Below are 20,239 nucleotides of genomic sequence, written 5' to 3' on the forward strand. Positions count from 1 at the left end.
AAACGATTAAGACAGATCTGTGGCGTCTGTAGATTTGCTTCGATTAGGTTAATTAGGATTTTGTCGTTGAAAATAAATTGAGAATTTTGCTGAAATGTGGTCAGTTTGGTAGAAGATCAATTCAATAGGACGTAGATTAAATGTTACATCTCACACAGTTAAGAATCTTGGTCAGAGTGTCAGAGTCAACTAAAACATGGATGAAGTAAAATTCCTCATTTTTGAGCCATTGTGAAGTTGTTTTCCTCGACCTGACTCACTCAACTGTAACTTATCCACCTGAATCGTTTTTTGTCGTGAGACCACATGCATTAGCTTTCAAACGACATCAATCTTGAGTTTTTATTCGAAGAAATATAATTTTGGGAACGGTTAGAGTAAGGTGGTTCTAGGCTGCTAAACCGTAGAGAGGGATTCTTTTGAAAAACAGCCTACCAAAATCGAACGCATTTTCTATTGGTATTTTTTATATGTGCCCAGTAAGGTATTCGACCCCAGAACCCAAATCTACTTTCAAGAAAATTCTTCGAAGCTTGTGTGGCTAGTGTGAGGTGATCAAAAACCGAAAACTTGCACTTTTCTTACAAAAATTTCTCCAGTTACACGAGCCGTACATGGTCGTGTGGGATTTCATTAGAAAGGTAATTGCATGTAATTCCGGGGCAAATAGAGTGTTATTGGGTTTAAAATTCATTCATGTGCAGTTGAAGTTTTCAACCGGAAAAAGACTGAAAACTTACACATTTCTCGAGGTTCACTAAATGTACATGGTCGTGTGGGGTGTCATTAGAAAGGTAATTGCATATACTTTCAGGGAAAGAAGAGCTTACGGAAGTTTGGTAGCATGTACGATTCATTACAAACACTTAAACCTTTCAACATCTCATAATTCGTCGTAGATGCTACCAAATTTCCGTAAGCTCTACTTTCCTTGAAAGTATATGCAATTACCTTTCTAATGACATCCCACACGACCATGTACGTTTTGTGTACATCGAAAAATTTCTGTAAGAAAAGTGTAAGTTTTCAGTCTTTTTCAGTCATTGCTACTGCGACAAAAATCTTTTCATGAGAGGGGTTATGGCATCAGTTTTCTTTCCACTATTCTATTTCTATGTCAACTCTACCGATAGAATTCACCATTTCACATCATATCATTTTTTGAGACTCTTATTGCCATGTTAATGTAGAACCAATTGAAAAACTAATTACTGATACAGAGTCCTGAGGTCATGGGCTACAGGATGACATTTTATCTGACTAAAATCCGTCAAGAAATTAAATAGTTTTCAGTTGACAATGTCAACTTGACATTGCCTATGTTGCAGCGACATCTTTAAGTGAAATAGTGAATCGTACTCTATCGGTAGAGTAGAGATAGAATTGAAAAAAAAAACTGGAGCTGCGATGCCTCTCCAGGTCTATCAGGGCAGTTTGGTCAATTAGGTCTCCAGTGGTTTGAGTCAAAGCAATATTTTGTGCAAGGCTACGGCATTCGATTTAGACAGTTTTTTGTGATTCTAATTACCCTCTGATCGACTCAGCACAGATTGTATTACTCAGTTGTGTCCATGGTCAGGGAGTAAACTTATCTATTCTACAATGTCTTTATGTCCTCGATTTGAATGTCCGATTGTATCTAAGTTGATATAAGTTGACGATGCCATTCATTGCCAATGTTCTGTGATTTCACCTATCTCTATTACGGATTTACGATAATTCAAAATTATCATTTAGTGATTACCCTTCTTAAACCACAAATTTTGTGGCACAAAAACTGTTTTCCAGCTACAAATGTTCGACGTACTTGACCTAATGCAAAACAATTTGTTTTCAGGTTTTAGTGAATTGAAAGAAGAATCGGCATCGAACTCTAAGTTGTGCACCATCATGACCAATATCTAACTGAGTAGCTAGCACATATGTAGATTCTAATTGTGCGATAAAGTCGATTGATGTGTACACGTACCCACAAACCGATTTTGCTTTATGTAACTGTTTTATCAGTTAGGCAATTTAAAAAAAGACCATTCGATAGTATGCTTAGACCTTAGAGTGAGATTATCAAATAATGAAATTCCGTCAGAGATTACGAAGTTCTGTTCTTTGCAATGTTCAAATTAATTCAAGAAACTGCTGAAAGCTAAAAATGATTCCTGTTGTCTGGAAGAGTATGTACGAGCCATCGAATCAGTTACTTGTTTCGACTAGATCACACTGTAGTGAATAAACAGTTATCCGACTTACCATTGATTGGTTCAGTTAAATCAACTTTCGAAACACTCCTCGGAGGTGCAACTGGTGGAAGTCCTCTAGGCGGTGGAGATGGAGCTTTTTTCTTTCCTGTAATTTAGACTTGCTTTGATTGCGATTTCAAAACCGAGTACTACACGAACTCACCACCCAAAACTGTGCGCTTCCGTGGAACCGGTTCGGGACGTTCGTCTTTGAATTCCAGCGAATCGTTTACTGTCGTTGAAGCATCAACAATCGCTGGAGTGACAGGAGTAACGGTTGGCGAAGGAGCAGCGTACGTTGCACGATTGTCGCCATTGCTTTGTACACTGATCTGCCTTAAACCGTGCAAAGACGTCGGTCGTGGCGTGGGTTTCTTTTCAATTTCTTGCTCTTCTATTCGATGGATTTTCTTGTCGGACGCTTCGTGTTGTTTGTTTCCTTTGGTATCGGTGTTGTTTGTTAGATTTGGCGACGAAACGAAAAAGTTTTTCGGCGGCATTACTGGCTGCGGTTGTTTAAACACATGCTCACCACCGTTCACATCTGACCGTTCGGATAGCGAACTTTGACTAGGTGGACGCGGTGCGATTCGTTTTTTCCGGCTCGGAGCTATGGGTGGATGGTGTCGACTATTCAATCCAGTTGAATCCATTGAGCTGAGCGAATTTGTTGAGCTATATGGTGATGTAGTCTTGATGTACTGTCGACTGGAATTTTTGCTGAATTCGGATGATGACAACGATTCTCGACTGTTTTGACGCAATTTGACAATTTCGTCGGTGTGGAATTTCGGATAGGGTTCATGATGGCTGTCCGTTTTCAGTGATAAACGGATTTCATTCAGTCCCACTTCGCCGATTGTTAAATCGTTGCTGTACACCTGCGACGAATCACCTACGATAAAACGATTTAAGCATTAGGTTCGTATGGACGGGACCGTCGTCTCAACAAAACTTACTTGGATGCCGGAATTCGAATTTGTTTTTGTCTAAAAGTTTGTTCGTGCAAACCATTTCTAACAGTTGCCATAATTTTGTTTTGGCCCCAACTCTGGCGACATACAATTGATCACGAGGTAAGCATATTGTTATCCGGAATGTCTGCTCGAATGGTGCGTTTGTACTCGCTGCTAATGGTACTATTTTATTGTGTTGACTAGATGCATCCAGATTTGTAACTGATTTGCTAAGGTTTGATGTGGATCTGGACAGTGTAGCTGAAAGACGAAAGTTCAACCGTATTGAATGAGATAACAAAAAAGATGTTGGTTCTACTCACAATCCTTGTTTTTCTTTCCCAGCAATCGATTAAGCGTTGAGAATCCATTACGTACGACGCCGCTCATAATACAACCTCAAAAATTATTGATGCCAAGGTGCGAGAGATACGGATCTCTATTAAATGTCTGAAAAATAAGCGAAACAAAAAGAATTTACTAAAAGAAAAAAATAATAATTTTCAACTCAGAAAATCACTTAAAGAAAAACCTACGTCTTTATCAATGACTGCACGTATTGTACGCGATTGTACTAAAAAAAATTATTTCTTTTTTCAGTAACAACCGAAGAAAATAAATAGAATACAATTGGTGTTCACTTTATCAAACGTTATTTTATTGTGTGTTTTGAGATAAAGGCGAATTCTTGAGATTACGATTTTTTTTTATTTGCGAATACATTTAACTCATGCCTCAGCGATGAACACAACAATACAATTTTTATTTGTCCGAATTTCCATAAAATGATTATTTTTATGAGTGTATGCCAATTTGTGGAAAGATTTAATGAAAATAGGTGTCAGCGTTGGACATGAGTATTTCGGCGAGTGTGTATAGGTTAACAAAAAAATTATCGATTTTCGTAAAATATTTCGCGATAATATCATACGTCTGATTTGGGTATTATAGAAATTACTTTGATATTAGTCATAAAGTGCGGGTGAGTAAATAAATGTTAAGTACACCTATCAATTATAAGTCGTATAACGATTGAGATACGATTCAATTGTGAGGGGCTTTTTGATTGATTGTGGCTGTCCATCACGGTACGCCTGAGCAAAAACCAATTTTAGTTTCAATGTGCCCAATTTTAGTTTCAATGTGCCCAAACTGGATAGGAGTCATTACCAGTTGACAGTAAAATTGCAACCGATTCTATACCATACACAAAATTTGTCCGCTACAATTCAACAAATTGAAATCGAAAGCTCGAAACTGACATCTATCTTGACGATTGAAATCACAGCTTTCCTATCAACTCTATCTTGACGTATGAAATCAAAGCTTTCCTATGTTACCACACACTCTCTTTAATTCAAGAAATTCAACAAATTGAAATCGAAATCTCGAAACTGAACTCTATCTTGACGGATGAAATTAAAGCTCTCCTGTGTTACCACCAATACCACCCACTATCGACAATTCAACAAATTGAAATCGAAAGCTCGAAACTGAACTCTATCTTGACGTAAGACATCAAAGCTCTCCTATGTTACCACACACTCTCTTTAATTTAATAAATTCAACAAATTGAAATCAAAATCCCGAAACTGAAATCTATTATGACGATTGAAATCACAGCTTTCCTATGGACTCTACCTTAACGTATGAAATTAAAGCTTTCCTATGTTACCACACACTCTCTTTAATTCAACAAATTCAACAAATTGAAATCGAAATCTCGAAACTGAACTCTATCTTGACGGATGAAATTAAAGCTTTCCTGTGATACCACTAATACCACCCACTATCGATAATTCAACACATTGAAATCGAAAGCTAGATACTGAACTCTATCTTGACCTTGACGTATGAAATCAGAGCTTTTTTTTGACACCACCAACTCACAATAATTCAACATGTTGAAATCGAAAGCTCGAAACTAACTTCCTCTCTAGCAGCCTAACTACATTCATTAGGTGCATTTTACATGTAAAATTAGCAATTAGTCAACGGTGTAGAGACAAAGGAATAAGGTGGTATTCTGGCAGCGTCAAAACGAAGTTTGTTTGCTAGAGAGGGTATTGTCGAAACTGAACTCTATCTTGACGGATGAAATCAGAGCTTTTATATAATATCACCCACTTTCAATAATTCGTATTAAAATCGAAAGCACGAAACTGAACTCTACCTTCACTTATGACATCGCACACGATACAATCCGTTTGAGAAGAATATGTTTATGGGCTTTCCAATGGCAGTTAAGTCGACAAACTCGAAATTTTGCAATATTCTGAAAACTCTAACAGCTGTAATTCTGACATCTGTAAGCTGTGAAGACGTACCGTTGTACATCAGGATAGATTCCACTTTCGAGCTTTCTATTTCAATTTGTTGAATTATGGGGATGTGTGTGGTATCATCGGGGTAGGTGAAATTTTATTCAGCAAAGATTTTTGTATGGGGTAGAATCTGGTGCGATTTTACTGAACACTGTTAATGACTCCTATCGAGTCCCCCTATTGAATTCCGAACCTACTTATTCAGTCCATTCCTAAGAGTAATTATACCTAGATAGGAAATTTCGAACAAAATTACGTAAAATACGTGGTCCCAACATGAAATACGAAATGTTTATTGGTATGTGTGTATTAGGGCAAATTGAACTATTAAAAGCGAAATAGCGTCAGCGTATACATGTATTGGTGTAAAAGTATACGAAATGTGGATATTACGCAAACTGATGTTGGGACCACATTTCGTCGTACAAATTTCCTCTCTATTTTAAATTACTCTAAGGTCCATTCAAGCAAAACTTCATTTTAGTTCAGGCGGACCGTGCCATAATATTTCAAAGAAACTTTTTGGTACCGTAAACGGGACTTGGGCCTGCTTAAAAGTTGAATTTCTTTTATTTAGTTCCTACCAACATGTAAACATCATCAGGCTGTCTCGTTATTTTCCAAAAACATTTCATTTTTAATCGTGTAGGTTAATATGACTCATTCTTAATAACGAACGAATATGTGTACGTTGACATCAACAGTGGCAAAGCGTCCAGAAAATTGCGATTTTCAATTGAATTGTTAAAGAAGAAGAAAAAAATCATAAAAAAATTCTCAGCTTAAAATCGATATTGACTAATAGCGATAAAATTCTTGTATTACAACACACATGCACGTATACAATAAGCTTAAGGCACTATTCGCGGCTGTACACTATAAAAAATGTATAATTCGAACATATGCTTATACGACGACTCATTCTTCCGTAACAAAAAAATAATAAAATAAAAAAATTCAAAGAAGAACGCTCATCATCATCATCAACATGATCACGATCACATGCATTGAAAAATACCTGACATGATGTGTGCGTTGTAATGATGAGAGAGATGTAGCAAACGTTCTGCTGTGTTCTGCTGTGGTGATAAATTTATGTTTTTAGCCATGCTTCAAAGCATAATCTTCTTCGTTGATCCAAGGGCAAGAGCCGATGCAAAGAAACAATGATACGCGTCCTTCACAAGGAAAAATTTCGCAATATCCGGACGTACGAAAATGTGAAGAAGTGTGCGCGATTTAACGATGAACCTGATACACCTGATGGTGTCATATTTTTTGTTGTTCGAATTTCTTTTGATTCTTTTTTATAAATAAATTCAAACGAATTCAATTAAGTCAATGAAATCATTTCGCCGAATTGGTTTTTTGCAAAGTTATATTTCCCCCCAAATTCCGATCTCTTTTAACTTCCGAAAATTTGACCACAAGCGAACGACTAAACAGGTGAATTTATATCAACCTGTTGATTATGGAATCTCGCGTTTCGTTTTGCTCTTAAATAACTTGAACATTCACTGAACAGTCATCCAACCATCATAACAATGTTAAACCATTTCCAAATCATTCACTTCATATTACCTCACCTAAAAACGGTATTTTTCTGAATGATGAAATTTGCTATACTATGGTTGCACACATAATTACACATAGTGATTACAATGCACACCGAATTAACATCGGAAGGGCCACACACATTTCAAATCGGTTTTATATAGAAATACACAGCTCTTGCTGCGCAAGTGAAAAGAGTGAATGGTTTAATCAGTGTGTGTACCATTAGCAATGGTAATAATGTACGTATCGACTACAATGCGCACTCTGTTTACGATACATTTTTTTTAGATGAATGGACAATGATTAACGGCGTTACTACACATTACATCTGAGAATTTTGTTCCATTAGCGCTTTAGTGCATAATGTGCGATGATCGACCTCTTTAATTGCATTTTAGCTGAGGAAAATAATTCAACTTTGAAACACGGAAGCGACTATTCAGTGTTAAGGAATTTATCTTAATATCCACGTGATAAATATTCCGACTAAGACATGAGACTATGGTGTGCGTAGCTAATAAGATAGAGACGTTGGTTGCCATTGAAAGTATTTTATCGAAAATATTTATGTTTTTATCGGGACATGGAATGTAATCAAATTTTATTGCAGCACTAAATGGATTACATTGTAGATCAAGAAACAATTTATTGCTCGGTAGGTTCTTTGTTCTTTGGACATTGTACTATTTGGGCAATAAAAGCTTCCTGCTTTTGTTGTTGTGGTGGAGTTGGTACTAATCATGCCCGCGCAAGTGAAATTACAAGAAAAACAAAACGACGTAGACTGTGGAACAGGGCACAAAGAAGATTATCTGGAATTTTAATTTTTCTTAATTCTTAAGTTTTATAAAACAATTCCCAAAAATTCTGAACATTCTTTAATTTTAGAATTTTAGGAATTTATAGAATTTTCAAGAACTAAATTTCAAAAATTGTTGAAAATTCTTAAATTGTTAAATTTTTAAGAATTTGATTCTTAAAATTCACTAAAATTCTTGGATATTACTAAAAACTAAACCAAAAACTTTACAGATTTTTAGAATTCCCGAAAAATTCCGAATAATAAACCCTGCTGTGAAACCATTGTCTTCCAAAACTTTCAGACTGAAAGTTTCAGACAAAACCGTAACAGTAAAAAGTGATATCCCTATACTTCCAAAACTACTGATCGTTAACGCATTATGTGCATGTACGTAAATATTGTGGTACTGCGGTAACGGTGCTATGTATTAATTTAAACTTTGTGTCTTTGTTAAACGTTAAAATTTATTGTGCTCGTTAACTCTTTGTCCTAACCGTGTGATATAATTTTGCAATGAATTTCGGGTCACAATTCCTCTAGGTAGTCTACCTCTATGGTCCTAACTTGTCTTTACTGTATAATATCTGAGCAAAAAATGAATCCTGTCTACGCAACACTCTCCACACATTAACTCAGATGACTTGCATGACTTGCATGACTTGCATGTATACAGACATGTATACAGACATGTATACAGACATGTATACAGACATGTATACAGACATGTATACAGACATTAGAGGTGTTTGCCAGGGTGTGGATATAGTGTGGAGGTAATGTCCTATATAACCGAATCAGATGTGCGGAATCACCAAAGTTCGATACAAACGCCAGGAACGAAGGGACGAGTCGATAAAAACAAAAAATTGAAAAAAAAAGAAAATCGAGCCATCTGTTATGAGATAGCGAAAATATTTTCTGAAACATAAGCAAATCAGAGTAATTAGCATCAAACGTCTGTGCTTGATGTTTGGGATGTTATTATGACAACTTGAAGAGTGTTCCCATCTATGGGTCACTACAACATTTTAAAAACGAAAATTTGGCCCAATTAATTTTAGGTCCCAAGAGGCAAATTTATAAAATACAAAAAATTTGCCCAAAAAGATAGACATTCAAAAGGAAAAAGGCCGAATCATCTTCCACTTTGTGACGCAAATATTTTTTTGGTAGAATTCACTTTCTACAATTTTGGTCAAATTTAGTTTTACGTACAAGCGTAGAGTGCGTCACATAAAAAGATATCAGTGGGTATTGAAGTATGCAAGAGACTTACGTAACGTAAGTTACGTTACTTTTTACCCTTACCATTTTTAACCGATATCAATTAATCAAAAGAGAATTAACTGTGTTTCGGATAAGTTTCAGCTGACGTTGTCACCAGTCCACCATATACATACCTACACTGAATACTATCGTTTCGCGGTAGATTTCTAAATGGTTTCACCATGAACTTTAGCTTGGTAATTATTTTTTTTGCATTTTAAAAATTATATGCAGGTATGTACACACGCACTGTATATTTGTTAACTTTACTGTGAGAGGTGATTTAGCTACATAACTTTCGCCGGCCGTATCGGTGCAAAAAAATATGTTTAAATTAGAACATTATACAAATTTAACGGCACTATGACAAATAACTGATATTAGCGCATTAATAACAACTTATTCAGTATTTAATTATAGCTTTTTTGCTATTATTAAATTCCATTTGTTGGTGTTGGTAGACTGTAGTGATTTGGAATCTCGTTTAACTATCCATCCGTTGCCATTATTACGGATAAAAGAATGTATAACAATGGAATAACCGTCTTGAAAGGTAATTTAAATATCTCACAGAAGACATGCATAATAACAACGAGAGTTACAGCATATCTCTTTTAAGATCAGTTCACCGTGCGAAAATGCATAATCTGAAACTAGTTAACAGCTCAATCACCCTGTCTAAATTGTTATTAAATTGTTGAAAAGCTACCTTTAACGTGAAGCGGATAGACAAGGGATTCAAAAGACTTTACGTTTAAAATTATGAGCATGTTTTGCAAGCAATAAGAAGGAAGTCTTATGTCTGATGTAGTCTTTCGAGTGCCGAGAGCGGGTTAAGGTTTTATTTTGAAATGCAGACAAATCTGGGCGCCTGTCAATATATATTCTGTTGCAGACAAGTCTACTAATAAAAAGTGGAATCGACTGTTGACAGAAGAAGCGATGGGCTATTCTTAGTATAGAATGTTAAAAGAGCGAACAAGAAGGGTATAAAAACCAGTTAATTTAACTGAGTTCGATGGATGATACGTCAAAATTTCTACTCTCTTTTAACACTCTATAGAATGTTAAAAGAGCGAACCAGCAGGGGAAAAAACCAGTTAATTTAACTGAGCTCGATGGGTGAAATGTCAAAATTTATATGTAAATAGTGGAAAAAACCAGTTAGTCGATGGGTGATACGTAATACACTCTCATGGAGTTTTCGAAACATGAATTTTGTATGTGTAACTTATCGCATTTCGAAACTACTATCAAGCCCAGTTAAATTTAACTGAACCGAAATCTCTATCTCTGTTAACAGTATAGTGTTTAAAAGAGAGTACAAATTTTGACATATCACCCATCGAGCTCAGTTAAATTAACTGGTTTTTCGCCTGTTTTTTCGATCTTTTAACACCGTATAGTTAGTCTCCTATAAATCAATGCGAGTGCAAAACCAATGAAGTAAAAGATTTTGCATGAAATGAGCTACTTTTAACAAAAGGAGTAGTTGACTCCATAAATACATTACATGAATTATGACAAAAATAATCTGAGTTACAAAAATAGGGTGAGGAATCTGTGCTTGTATTATTCGTGCGTCAAGCGAGTCAGTAGTGGATTTTTATTTGTTATTTTCAGACGTTGGCACACATGAATTTTTACATCTTACCCCCTGAAATACTGACTAATACTACCGACACTCTTTAAATTTCGCGTTCATTGGATTTGCCAATAAAATGGTTATGACACTTGTAAACACACTCATTTCAACACTATAACAACAAGCGTCTCATCAAACAATTTCTATATCATTCACTTTTTCTTAATTCAAAATTGAAAAGATTTACCGAAAAAATGTTTAAAAAGACTTTTCGGACAACTCATCCAATTAACTGCTAAATTTAAATTGATGTGCCATTATCATTCATCAAACATCATAATTCTTTTCCTGATTATTTTAATATGTACAACACGAAAAGCACTCCACAAAATGACCATAAAATTCAATCATAAACGGTGCTAACAATGAATTCGTTTGGAATGTTTTGCTGTAGTTTAAAGTATTTAACTCTGGTCTGTTTTGTGTTTTGCGAAAATCGAGAGGAAAGAAATAGCCAAACACATTGGTTGAAGAAATTTAAATAATTTTCGAGATTACATAGAATTGCGAACCTCTGAAAACCATTCAAATGCAAAGTAGTCGATTTTAGAGTGAAATGATTACATAAAAAAATGGTAGATTCATGATGTAACCGTTTGCGTTGCTCTTTCAAATCGAATATATGTACACGACCAATATCATCACACATTGATCGTTTTCCATGTTATGTGCAAAAACTCGATTAAGATTAAGTATATTTCTATTACATTTTCCACGGTATTTTTTCCAAACAAAACATTTTCTTATGCATCACATGGCACGGCCGGTATGCAGAAATAGCTAAGCCATCATGCGTCATATTTTATTTAGCAAAAGAAACGTCTTACATGCAAAATGCACGAAAGAAAATGCTAACATTTTAAAATGGAATTCGCATTACATTATTGTATGACCTTAACAAGGACGTTACAATGGAGTATTTTGTGTAATAACTTATGTTGATGCATAGCTTGGTTGACGGGAGATTAAAGCGAATTTTTATATTTGTTTTAAGTGGAATGGTCTATACAAAACTATGGAAATTATGAGATGGATTTTTAACTTCTTTCACTCGATAGAAGCAGTTGCAATTAATATTAAAATTTATTGCCCAATTTCCTCATCTTTTCACAATGACCTCTAACCAATCATTTGTTATTTCTTCTTTACTGGTATAGATTTTTCAAAATTTAACAATATATTCCATGGATTCAGTAGGGTGTTCCCGCAATTTTTCACGTTAACCGTTCTTGTGTCTAGCCTGTCTCTAGAAATTTTTTTTGAAATTTAATAGTACATTACTATACCAGTGAAGTAAATTGATATCTCGTATCCAGATGGTACTTTTACAAGCTCAAAAAAACACCCATACCTCCGACGAAGGCCATCAAAGTTAATAAATTTTCAAGGTCGCATTATAGTTTATAATAAAATAATCTCCAGATCTGCCTCATTTACAACAACAATATTTTGAGGCTAGCCTACCGCAAGAACATTTTACGTGTAAAAATTGCGGTAACACCCTAAGCATCAGCCATAAACAATTTCAAATTGTTTAGATTGAATGCAATAAAAAAATTTATTGGCGTTCAGCATCGTAACGTCTAACGAACGAACCTTTGACCTAGAAATAACCGTTCACTGAACCCATCAGAGGTGATGCAACAAAACGTGGACAGATGACTGTTAGCTTAATCTCGCAGTTTGAAGAACCAACTTATTTGTGAAGAAAAGATCAAGAAACAAAACTTAGCAATCTTTTGAATTGAGACATTCTGAAACACATTGAAATTTAAATTCCAAAGCATTAAAATTTGATAGGAATTTATATCAACAAACAAAATAAGATTCACAATAGGCCGCAGGTTCATTTGTATAAAGTTGACGTCGTGATAAATTTTCAATAACCGCCAAATTACTACTTACGTATAAAGGCTATATTGACAAATCCAACATCTGTTCAATTGAATGAAATGTGTTTTGGTACATTTTTAGATTGGCAAACAGATTATGTTCGGATGAAGGAAGAAAAAAAAGAGTAAAATAATTATAATATTTGTACCACTCACCTACAAAAAAATGAGTATTCTGCAAAAAAAATCCCCAGTCACCATAGAGGCACAAGCAATTTACGAATAGAGAAAAAAATTATAAAAATTTGAATTTACTGAACTGTATCAATATGTGCTCGATTTAATGCTAATCATTATTCATTTATTGTTTATCATAAATATTCATAGATTGTAATGATATTTCTCCAAAATGTACTATTATGGTAATGACTTTTTCGGTTTGTTTATTTATTTTGAGGCAGGACCGATGGTGAAGTGAAAGAAAAATGCTTACTGTCATTAGCATAAATTTATTCGGCGTATGAGATCAAGAAGAATATGAAAAGAAGTAAGGTATGGCCTTTGTAATGGTAAAATATGTCTTTCCAAAAAAGAGGTTCACATAAAGACATGAAGAGACGAGTAGAGATTTACCAGCACTTTTCGATTCCAAATAATTTTTAGATGAAAGTCCCATGCATGGAAGACCAGATCAAAATGACGTCTATGCCTAACCATCAATTTGTCGCCAAATCTACGAAATTTAAGTGAATAATTTTAAGTCATTGTTTCTTAACAAGTAGTCCATAGTTGGTACGATATGAACGTATACTATATCAGTATATAACCTAAGTTTAAAAACACTTTCAACGCCAAAGTTAGCTCCACCTCCCAACGTCTAATAAACCATTTTTTGGTGCGTAAGATAATTTTACATTTATTATTTTTTGATTGGCACTGTGTCATCTAATTATAGAATGATATTGGAGAGTAAATATTATTTTTGATTTAAATCTCTTAAAAAAATGGAAATGAACTCCTTTTCGTTATTAAGTCATAGTCTTGGAATTGGATATTTTTCTGTAATAATGAAAGTGAGTTGAACAATTGAATTCGATAGAATTTATCTGATTGAATAAGTAATTGTATGTGAAACTAGTTATTATATCGAACTGTAGTTTTCATTATTGATTTGTAACACAAGCGAGTTAAATAAGTGATCTTGCACATATGTGAGTAATTGGTCCGGTTTCATTATTTCGTTTCCTAGCAGTTTGCAGACTTTGCGAAATATGGCTCATTCTAGGTATCTGACGCTCGGTCACCCGGGACCTTTTATTGGTAATTTCATTCACACCGAATTTACTGAAATTAACAGTTGGATGTTGATTCAACATTGTTGAATCATTCTAAAAAAACATATTTGACAGTTTTCTTAGAGATTTAAAAGTCATTGATGTTCACACACAGTCAATTAAGGGTTTCCAGTCAACGATAATTTGGCGCAAAATTTGAATACGCCTTAGCAAATTTAAATTTTCCTCCAAAATTTCATAGACTGTGAAGCTTTTAATTGACTTGGAACACCGATGACATTTAGAACTATGGTAAATCTAAAATTTTACTTTCTGGACTGAAATTTATTATAATTTACAGAGATTTACCGAAGTTTACCAAAATTTAACGAAATTTACAGCACCAGATTCACGTCAGGTCAAGTAATTTTAAGTGAAAGGTGAACTGACCTAAGTACTATTCGCTTAACCTGTCCGGTCAGGTTAGGTAACCTGAAATTTGTATACAGATTTGTCGGTTAGCCTATCAGGTTTCAGGTAAATTTAGATGATAGCCAGACAAGTTCAAGTATATTCAGATACCTGACTTGTTAAAGATCGGATAAAGTTCTAATAAATGATTCGATAAGTAAAATTAACTGACCTCGAATTCTATTCGCTTAACCTGTAAGGTCAGGTTTAGGTAACATGAAATTTCCTATTATTGGTATTACTGAAATTTACCGAAATTTACCGAAATTTACCGGTAAATTTTCGGTACATTTTGGTTAATAAATTTACCAATAATGGGTCCTACTCACCTACAAAAAAATGAGTACAATATTCTCGTTAGGTAACTTTAGGGAAAAGGGAACCGACCTGAGATTTCTATAAATATTTGCCTGGTTTCAGGCCAATTTAGATCATGATGAAACAACTCCAGGTATTTTCAGTTATCTGACCTGTTCCGATCTTTAGAGTCAAAGTTCTAATAATGAATCGTTGATGCGGTGACTGAAAGACGCCTAGAAAATTCGTCAATTGAAAACAACCGTAACATCATCGGATCTCAAATTAACTAGAAGAAAAAAAAAACGAATTTCTTATAATAACCACAAGAGTCGACTAATTGCTAGCTACTACCTTCAATCATTTTCTATATAAAAATGATTGTCTCGCCTTATAAATTGATTAGAAAGTCAGTCAGTCATCGAAATAAAAATAATTCTTTTTTTTCGATTGCTTTTTTATGGTTTCGTTACTTTTAGATATCAATTTCGTATGAATGGCCGAAGTTCATGTAATGGGAAAACTGTAAAAATATCCGCAGTTTTTCTTGACAAATAAAAAATCATTGGATTTTTATCAAATTTAAATGAAAAACACATTATTTACATAAAACCGCGCGTTGATAATACACTATGGCACAATATAAGTTCCATAAAACCCATTTCGTTCAGGAAAAATATTTGAATAAAAATCGCAACCTCTAAGTCTGACTTTTTTTAAGTATGTGATTTAACATTGCGGTTGTTGGTTTTTTTTGTGTGTTATAATTTTTAGTTTGTTTATTTTTGAATTATGTGCTCAACGTGAGGTTTGTTTTTGTTCGACATTGGCAAATGGATAGACCAAGACCATCATATTATAGGTCATTCACTGCATGTTTTTATTTGATTCGACTAAAAGAAAAATATTTTCAAGTGAAAAAAGAGACGAATTTTACCGCATTTTGTAATGGACCAAGTGGTTCGCACTCGAAATACTTGTTAAGTTGTTGCAGAAAAAAAAACTGAAATTCGTTTCCCAACCAGCTGTTTAACTGTCTCTTCAGTAGAGCTGTGCGGGACGAGTTTTTTTTTAAATTTTACTCTCACAAAAAATGCAAACAGAAAAGTATTTTGTGTAACGGGCAGCTAGGTGAACACTTCAATTACTCTGTGTTTGGAATTAAAAGTCATGAAACACCGACAGAATTGAATGTTCGGTTATTGATTTTAGGTCAAATTTGATTGACGACACTATAGCAAATGGAAAATGGAAAACTCGATCGACCCGACGCGTTCGTACACAGCTTAAGTCTTCCAAACCAAAAAAGTACCACTAAGTTTTACTAAGTTTCCACGTCCACAAATTCAATATTATTTCTAAGCCTAGCACGTAATTCCGCGAAGGAAAAAATACATCGTGTATGGACGCACTAGCATAAATCAGAGTCTTTTGGGAGAATCAACAGTTCCTCCTCATTTTTACTAAAAAAATTTATGATTTGGTCCTTTTTGTCAGTTATTTTGTTCCGATCAGATAGGAAGAAAGAACGAACTGAGAAACGCTATTTTGCATTCAAAGACCTATTTCGCTACATATATTTGGTTAGTATTGCCAGTACTAGAAGCGCTTCAAACCATTTTTCGTTACAAGCGCTTGTAACGAAAAATGGTTAGAATTTAACCACGATTGTGTTATTATGATAAATGACGAGTTTCTAACCGAGCAAAGGACCTGTAATTTTAACTGAAACTGATTTGAATTGAAGAATTATCAGGGTAACTTTGTAAGGATGTGAACAGGCCAGGTCGACCTGAATCAGGTTCTGGTCAGGTCACGACCGGATGTTGACCCGAACCTGATTTGATGTTTTGGGCTCGTCCTGAAAGCAACCTGAAATGCTTAATAAGGCTAACCGGTTCAGGTTGACGTTTTTCTGACTTTTCGTCGAAGAATAAGCTTACCTGAAGTTGATTCACAGGTCAACCCGATTTTTCAGGTCAGGTTCAGGTTGAATTTTAGTCGACCGGAATCTGAACTGAAAAAATGAGGTCAATGGGTCTTAGGTTCGGCCCGAAACAACCCATTCCGATCCTCCTACGTACAGAGACTTAAAATTACCAATATAACCGAGCTCTGGGTAATATTACCGACCCATCTTTGAACTGGACCTACGCTTTGGGATTGATTTTAGGCCTAAGTCGTCAAAAAAGTTTGAGAAAGAGATGATAGATATTTATAGCATAAATGCACGTGACAGCAAAAAGTGAAAACATCAACGTCAATTTCCCTGAGAAATTCTATTCAAGAATATTTGTCTTTTTCACGAAGACATTTCAAACAATCCAGTGTTTTGCCCTTCATTTACAACGAAATGTTAGTTTTTTTTGTAATGACAATGTTGTCTTCATTATTATAAACAATGACCGCAGTGATATGATGCAATTGAAAACTGACGGTGCATATTGTAAGTATTCTATGTTTTGTACACACTCGTACACAATGATTTTTTCTTCAATGAGAGATATTTTTCGCATGTCTTCAAATATGTAATAATAAAAATATTATAAGAAGATCGCTTCTACAATGTATATATGCTGTGCATAACCAGAGTTTCAAGATAATGGTGTGTTCATAAGTAAGACAGTAAAACTTGACTGAATTGGGCTCGATCTGTTTCGTAAAAAACCATATTTTTTTGTACCTCCATGTTTAATGTAGATATTTTATAGCAAACACCATAATAAAAATTGATAAAACATACAACGAGCGACTGAATGCATGGAAAAAAGCCACGTCGCTGATGTATAGCAATAATAATATGCTGAGATTTTTAGAATAAGAATATCGTTGGATATAATGATTTATTGCTGTGCTTAACGTAGTGCCGATGCTATTTCTGTTTCGGTTACACTATGAGGATTTACTCCGACCACAGCATTACCAATCACAATTTCAATATAGTTACTTATAAAGTTGAATTCCATCAAACATATTGATGGCATCTAGCGCACAAGTAGAAGTAATATGCTTAGCGCTAAGTGTACGTTATGTTATGATGGTTATACCGTTGAGTTTTATATCAAACTCGGTTGGATAAACACAATATCGATTCTTCATCGATCTTATCACCTTGTTTGAGTGTTAAATTACCTGATTATCTCTATAATAGTTTCACAAAAATAGCCAAACTGCGTATTCACATAAATAAAATCAAAGCAACATTTTGTGTTCGCTCTTCATCCGTCTGCTCCAACTAATCGAAATGCAAAATTGATGGAAAAAAAAGAGTTTGAAACGCAGAAAATATTTATTTTGTCCAAAGACTGTTTGACATTCTCAATATTATATTGGCAAAACTCGTTTTCGGTGTTATAGACGTAATTGTCGAACAATGTCGGACCACAACCGCTGATACATGAATTCTCACATTTAAATTTTATTCCATTACGAAATCGAAAATTTTGCAACATTTTACTGATTAAAAAAACCTGATTTTAGTGAATTTTTAATAAGGATTTAATCGTTCGATTTATTGTAGATTTCTGATTAGGAGTAAGGAGAACGGCAGGAAATGACTTAATTATGAACACGCTTTGTGTTCTATAGTTCTGCGGAATGGAAGACAATATTTACAGTGTCTAACAAGATCGATTTCCGTTTGAAATCTCAGCGGATTATTTTGGGAACAATGGGTTCCAAAATGGGTGAAAAATTATCGTGCCTGCAAACGGTTTTTTTTTGACCAGATGCCCCCCATCGAATCTGTGAAATGATTGTGAGGGATTCTTTTGAATTTCGACTGACCGAAATCGGCACTATTTATTCCGGGACTTTTTTATATATGCCTAGTTAGGCCTTGGTACCTAGGCCCCAAAACCAGTCTCAGATATTTTTGATCATCCATACCTCGCTGGTTGTAAGTGGCCAAAAGTCGAAAAATGAGGTTTCGTAATCCGGATTTCAGTTCCGTATGGTGGTAAGGACAGGGTCGTGTATGAGTTCGTTGGAAAGCTGAGGTCAAGTACTCCTGGGGCAAATATTAATAATATTATTATATTCCGAAAAATTTCACAGAATTTAGTGAATCTCTGTGAACTTTGTAGAGAGCTGTGACCTCACTTATGCAATTATTTGATTAAATTATGACTTATTATGAATGTTTAGGACCTCAGCTTTACAGCGATACGCATATTTAATAGTTTGGCAGAGCGAAACACACAGTTTTCATCTGTTACGTAGTCACGTGCCTAACTACTAAATATGGGTATCGATGTAAAGCTGAGGTCCTCCACATTCATAATAAGTAATAGTTTAATCAAATAATTGCATTAGTGAGGTCACAGCACTCATCAAAGTTCACGGAGGTTCCATCGATTCTGAGAAATTTTCCGGAAGTCATATTTTCGGCCGATTATCAGCAAATTTTATGAAGTTAATATTTGCCCCAGGAGTACTTGACCTCAGCTTTCCAACGAACCCATACATGCCCGTGTCCTCGCCACCTTACGAAAATGAAATCCGAACTACGAAACCCCATTTTTCAACTTTTGGCCACTTACAACCAGCCAGGTATGGAAGATCAAAAATATCTGAGACTGGTTTTGGGGCCTAGACACCAAGGTCTAACCAGGCATATATAAACAAGTCCCGGAATAAATAGAGCCGATTTCGGTCAGTCGAAATTCAAAAGAATCCCTCTGTGTAAAATATTCGATATGTACATGATCGCAAAACCTCTTCAATCTGTTGAATTACAACAGTTACAACACAATTCTGGGGTGCATAGCATTCTTCAAAGATAGACTGTGTACATTCTGAATGAAAATAGATTTTTTTTTAAAGAGCCGTTCCTAACCATTCGGTTGCTCCGTGCCTGTCCTCCTCCTACTCCACACACGTTACGATGACATAATATGAAAAAGGACTATTTTGAAAGAGGATTTGGTCAAATTTTTTTCAAAAGGTCCACAATTCCATCAACATAAAACTTCTGAGGAAATATTTTGGTATGTGATGGTCAGCTACCATAACCAGTGGTCGGCCCATCAGAACAACAATGTTGCAGAGGTACAGCTCTATTTGAAATTTGATCATATTTTGACTGACGTCGGGGTAGCATCAAAATGAAGGCTTTAAGTAGGCCAACATTCCTCCAAAGTTTCAACTTTTCAGATTGCTCCTTCCTCAAGTTATTGCTAAAAAAGAGTTTTGATCACCACCTGACATCACTCATGACATTTAGACACATTACAAATTGGATCGAATATGGAAAAAAAGAAATTGAACGACGAATTCAACCAGCAATAACTCAATAATATTGGAGTGAGTTTCTTTCAAAAATTTAAATTGGTCTGATGAATTGGCTAATTGACTCTTAAATTTTTGTGAATGAGGGGTCAACAGTGGCCTAAGTGATAGTATTGTATTGACACAGAGATATAATTTTGAACCGAATTTCGTTATTTTATATTGATCTATGTTTGAAAGTTGGTGGTCACAAGCAAAAAGCTCTTAGATTCCCTCATTTGTGGCCGATACAGAGAAATATTAAGTAAACCAGTTTTCGGACTTTATTGCCACCAAATTCGAAATTTAG

At 34.9% G+C, this 20,239-nt stretch overlaps 1 protein-coding gene and 1 long non-coding RNA gene across 4 annotated transcripts in view; one reads left to right on the forward strand and one right to left on the reverse strand.

The window, feature by feature from the left end:
* The window catches only part of LOC119077839, a 39,693-nt gene that overhangs the window by 7,121 nt on the left and 12,333 nt on the right, over nucleotides 1-20,239 (reverse strand). For 2 of the 3 annotated variants that reach the window (XM_037185159.1, XM_037185156.1), the window contains exons 2-5: nucleotides 3,517-3,643; nucleotides 3,197-3,454; nucleotides 2,401-3,132; nucleotides 2,248-2,343 (exon numbers count right to left, since the gene is read on the reverse strand). In XM_037185159.1, the coding sequence (XP_037041054.1) occupies nucleotides 2,248-2,343; nucleotides 2,401-3,132; nucleotides 3,197-3,454; nucleotides 3,517-3,583 (1,153 nt within the window). In that variant the 5' untranslated portion in view covers nucleotides 3,584-3,643. Of the gene's footprint in view, nucleotides 1-2,247; nucleotides 2,344-2,400; nucleotides 3,133-3,196; nucleotides 3,455-3,516; nucleotides 3,644-3,729; nucleotides 3,840-20,239 lie in introns of those variants that run through there. The other variant, XM_037185158.1, reaches the window with a different exon arrangement.
* LOC119077841 lies at nucleotides 3,837-7,514 on the forward strand. The gene is made up of 2 exons (XR_005087890.1): nucleotides 3,837-4,175; nucleotides 7,363-7,514. It is a non-coding gene; the product is annotated as an uncharacterized LOC119077841 (long non-coding RNA).

This window comes from Bradysia coprophila, unplaced genomic scaffold (genome assembly GCF_014529535.1).
Source record: "Bradysia coprophila strain Holo2 unplaced genomic scaffold, BU_Bcop_v1 contig_24, whole genome shotgun sequence".
In the NCBI taxonomy this organism is placed as follows: domain Eukaryota; kingdom Metazoa; phylum Arthropoda; class Insecta; order Diptera; family Sciaridae; genus Bradysia; species Bradysia coprophila.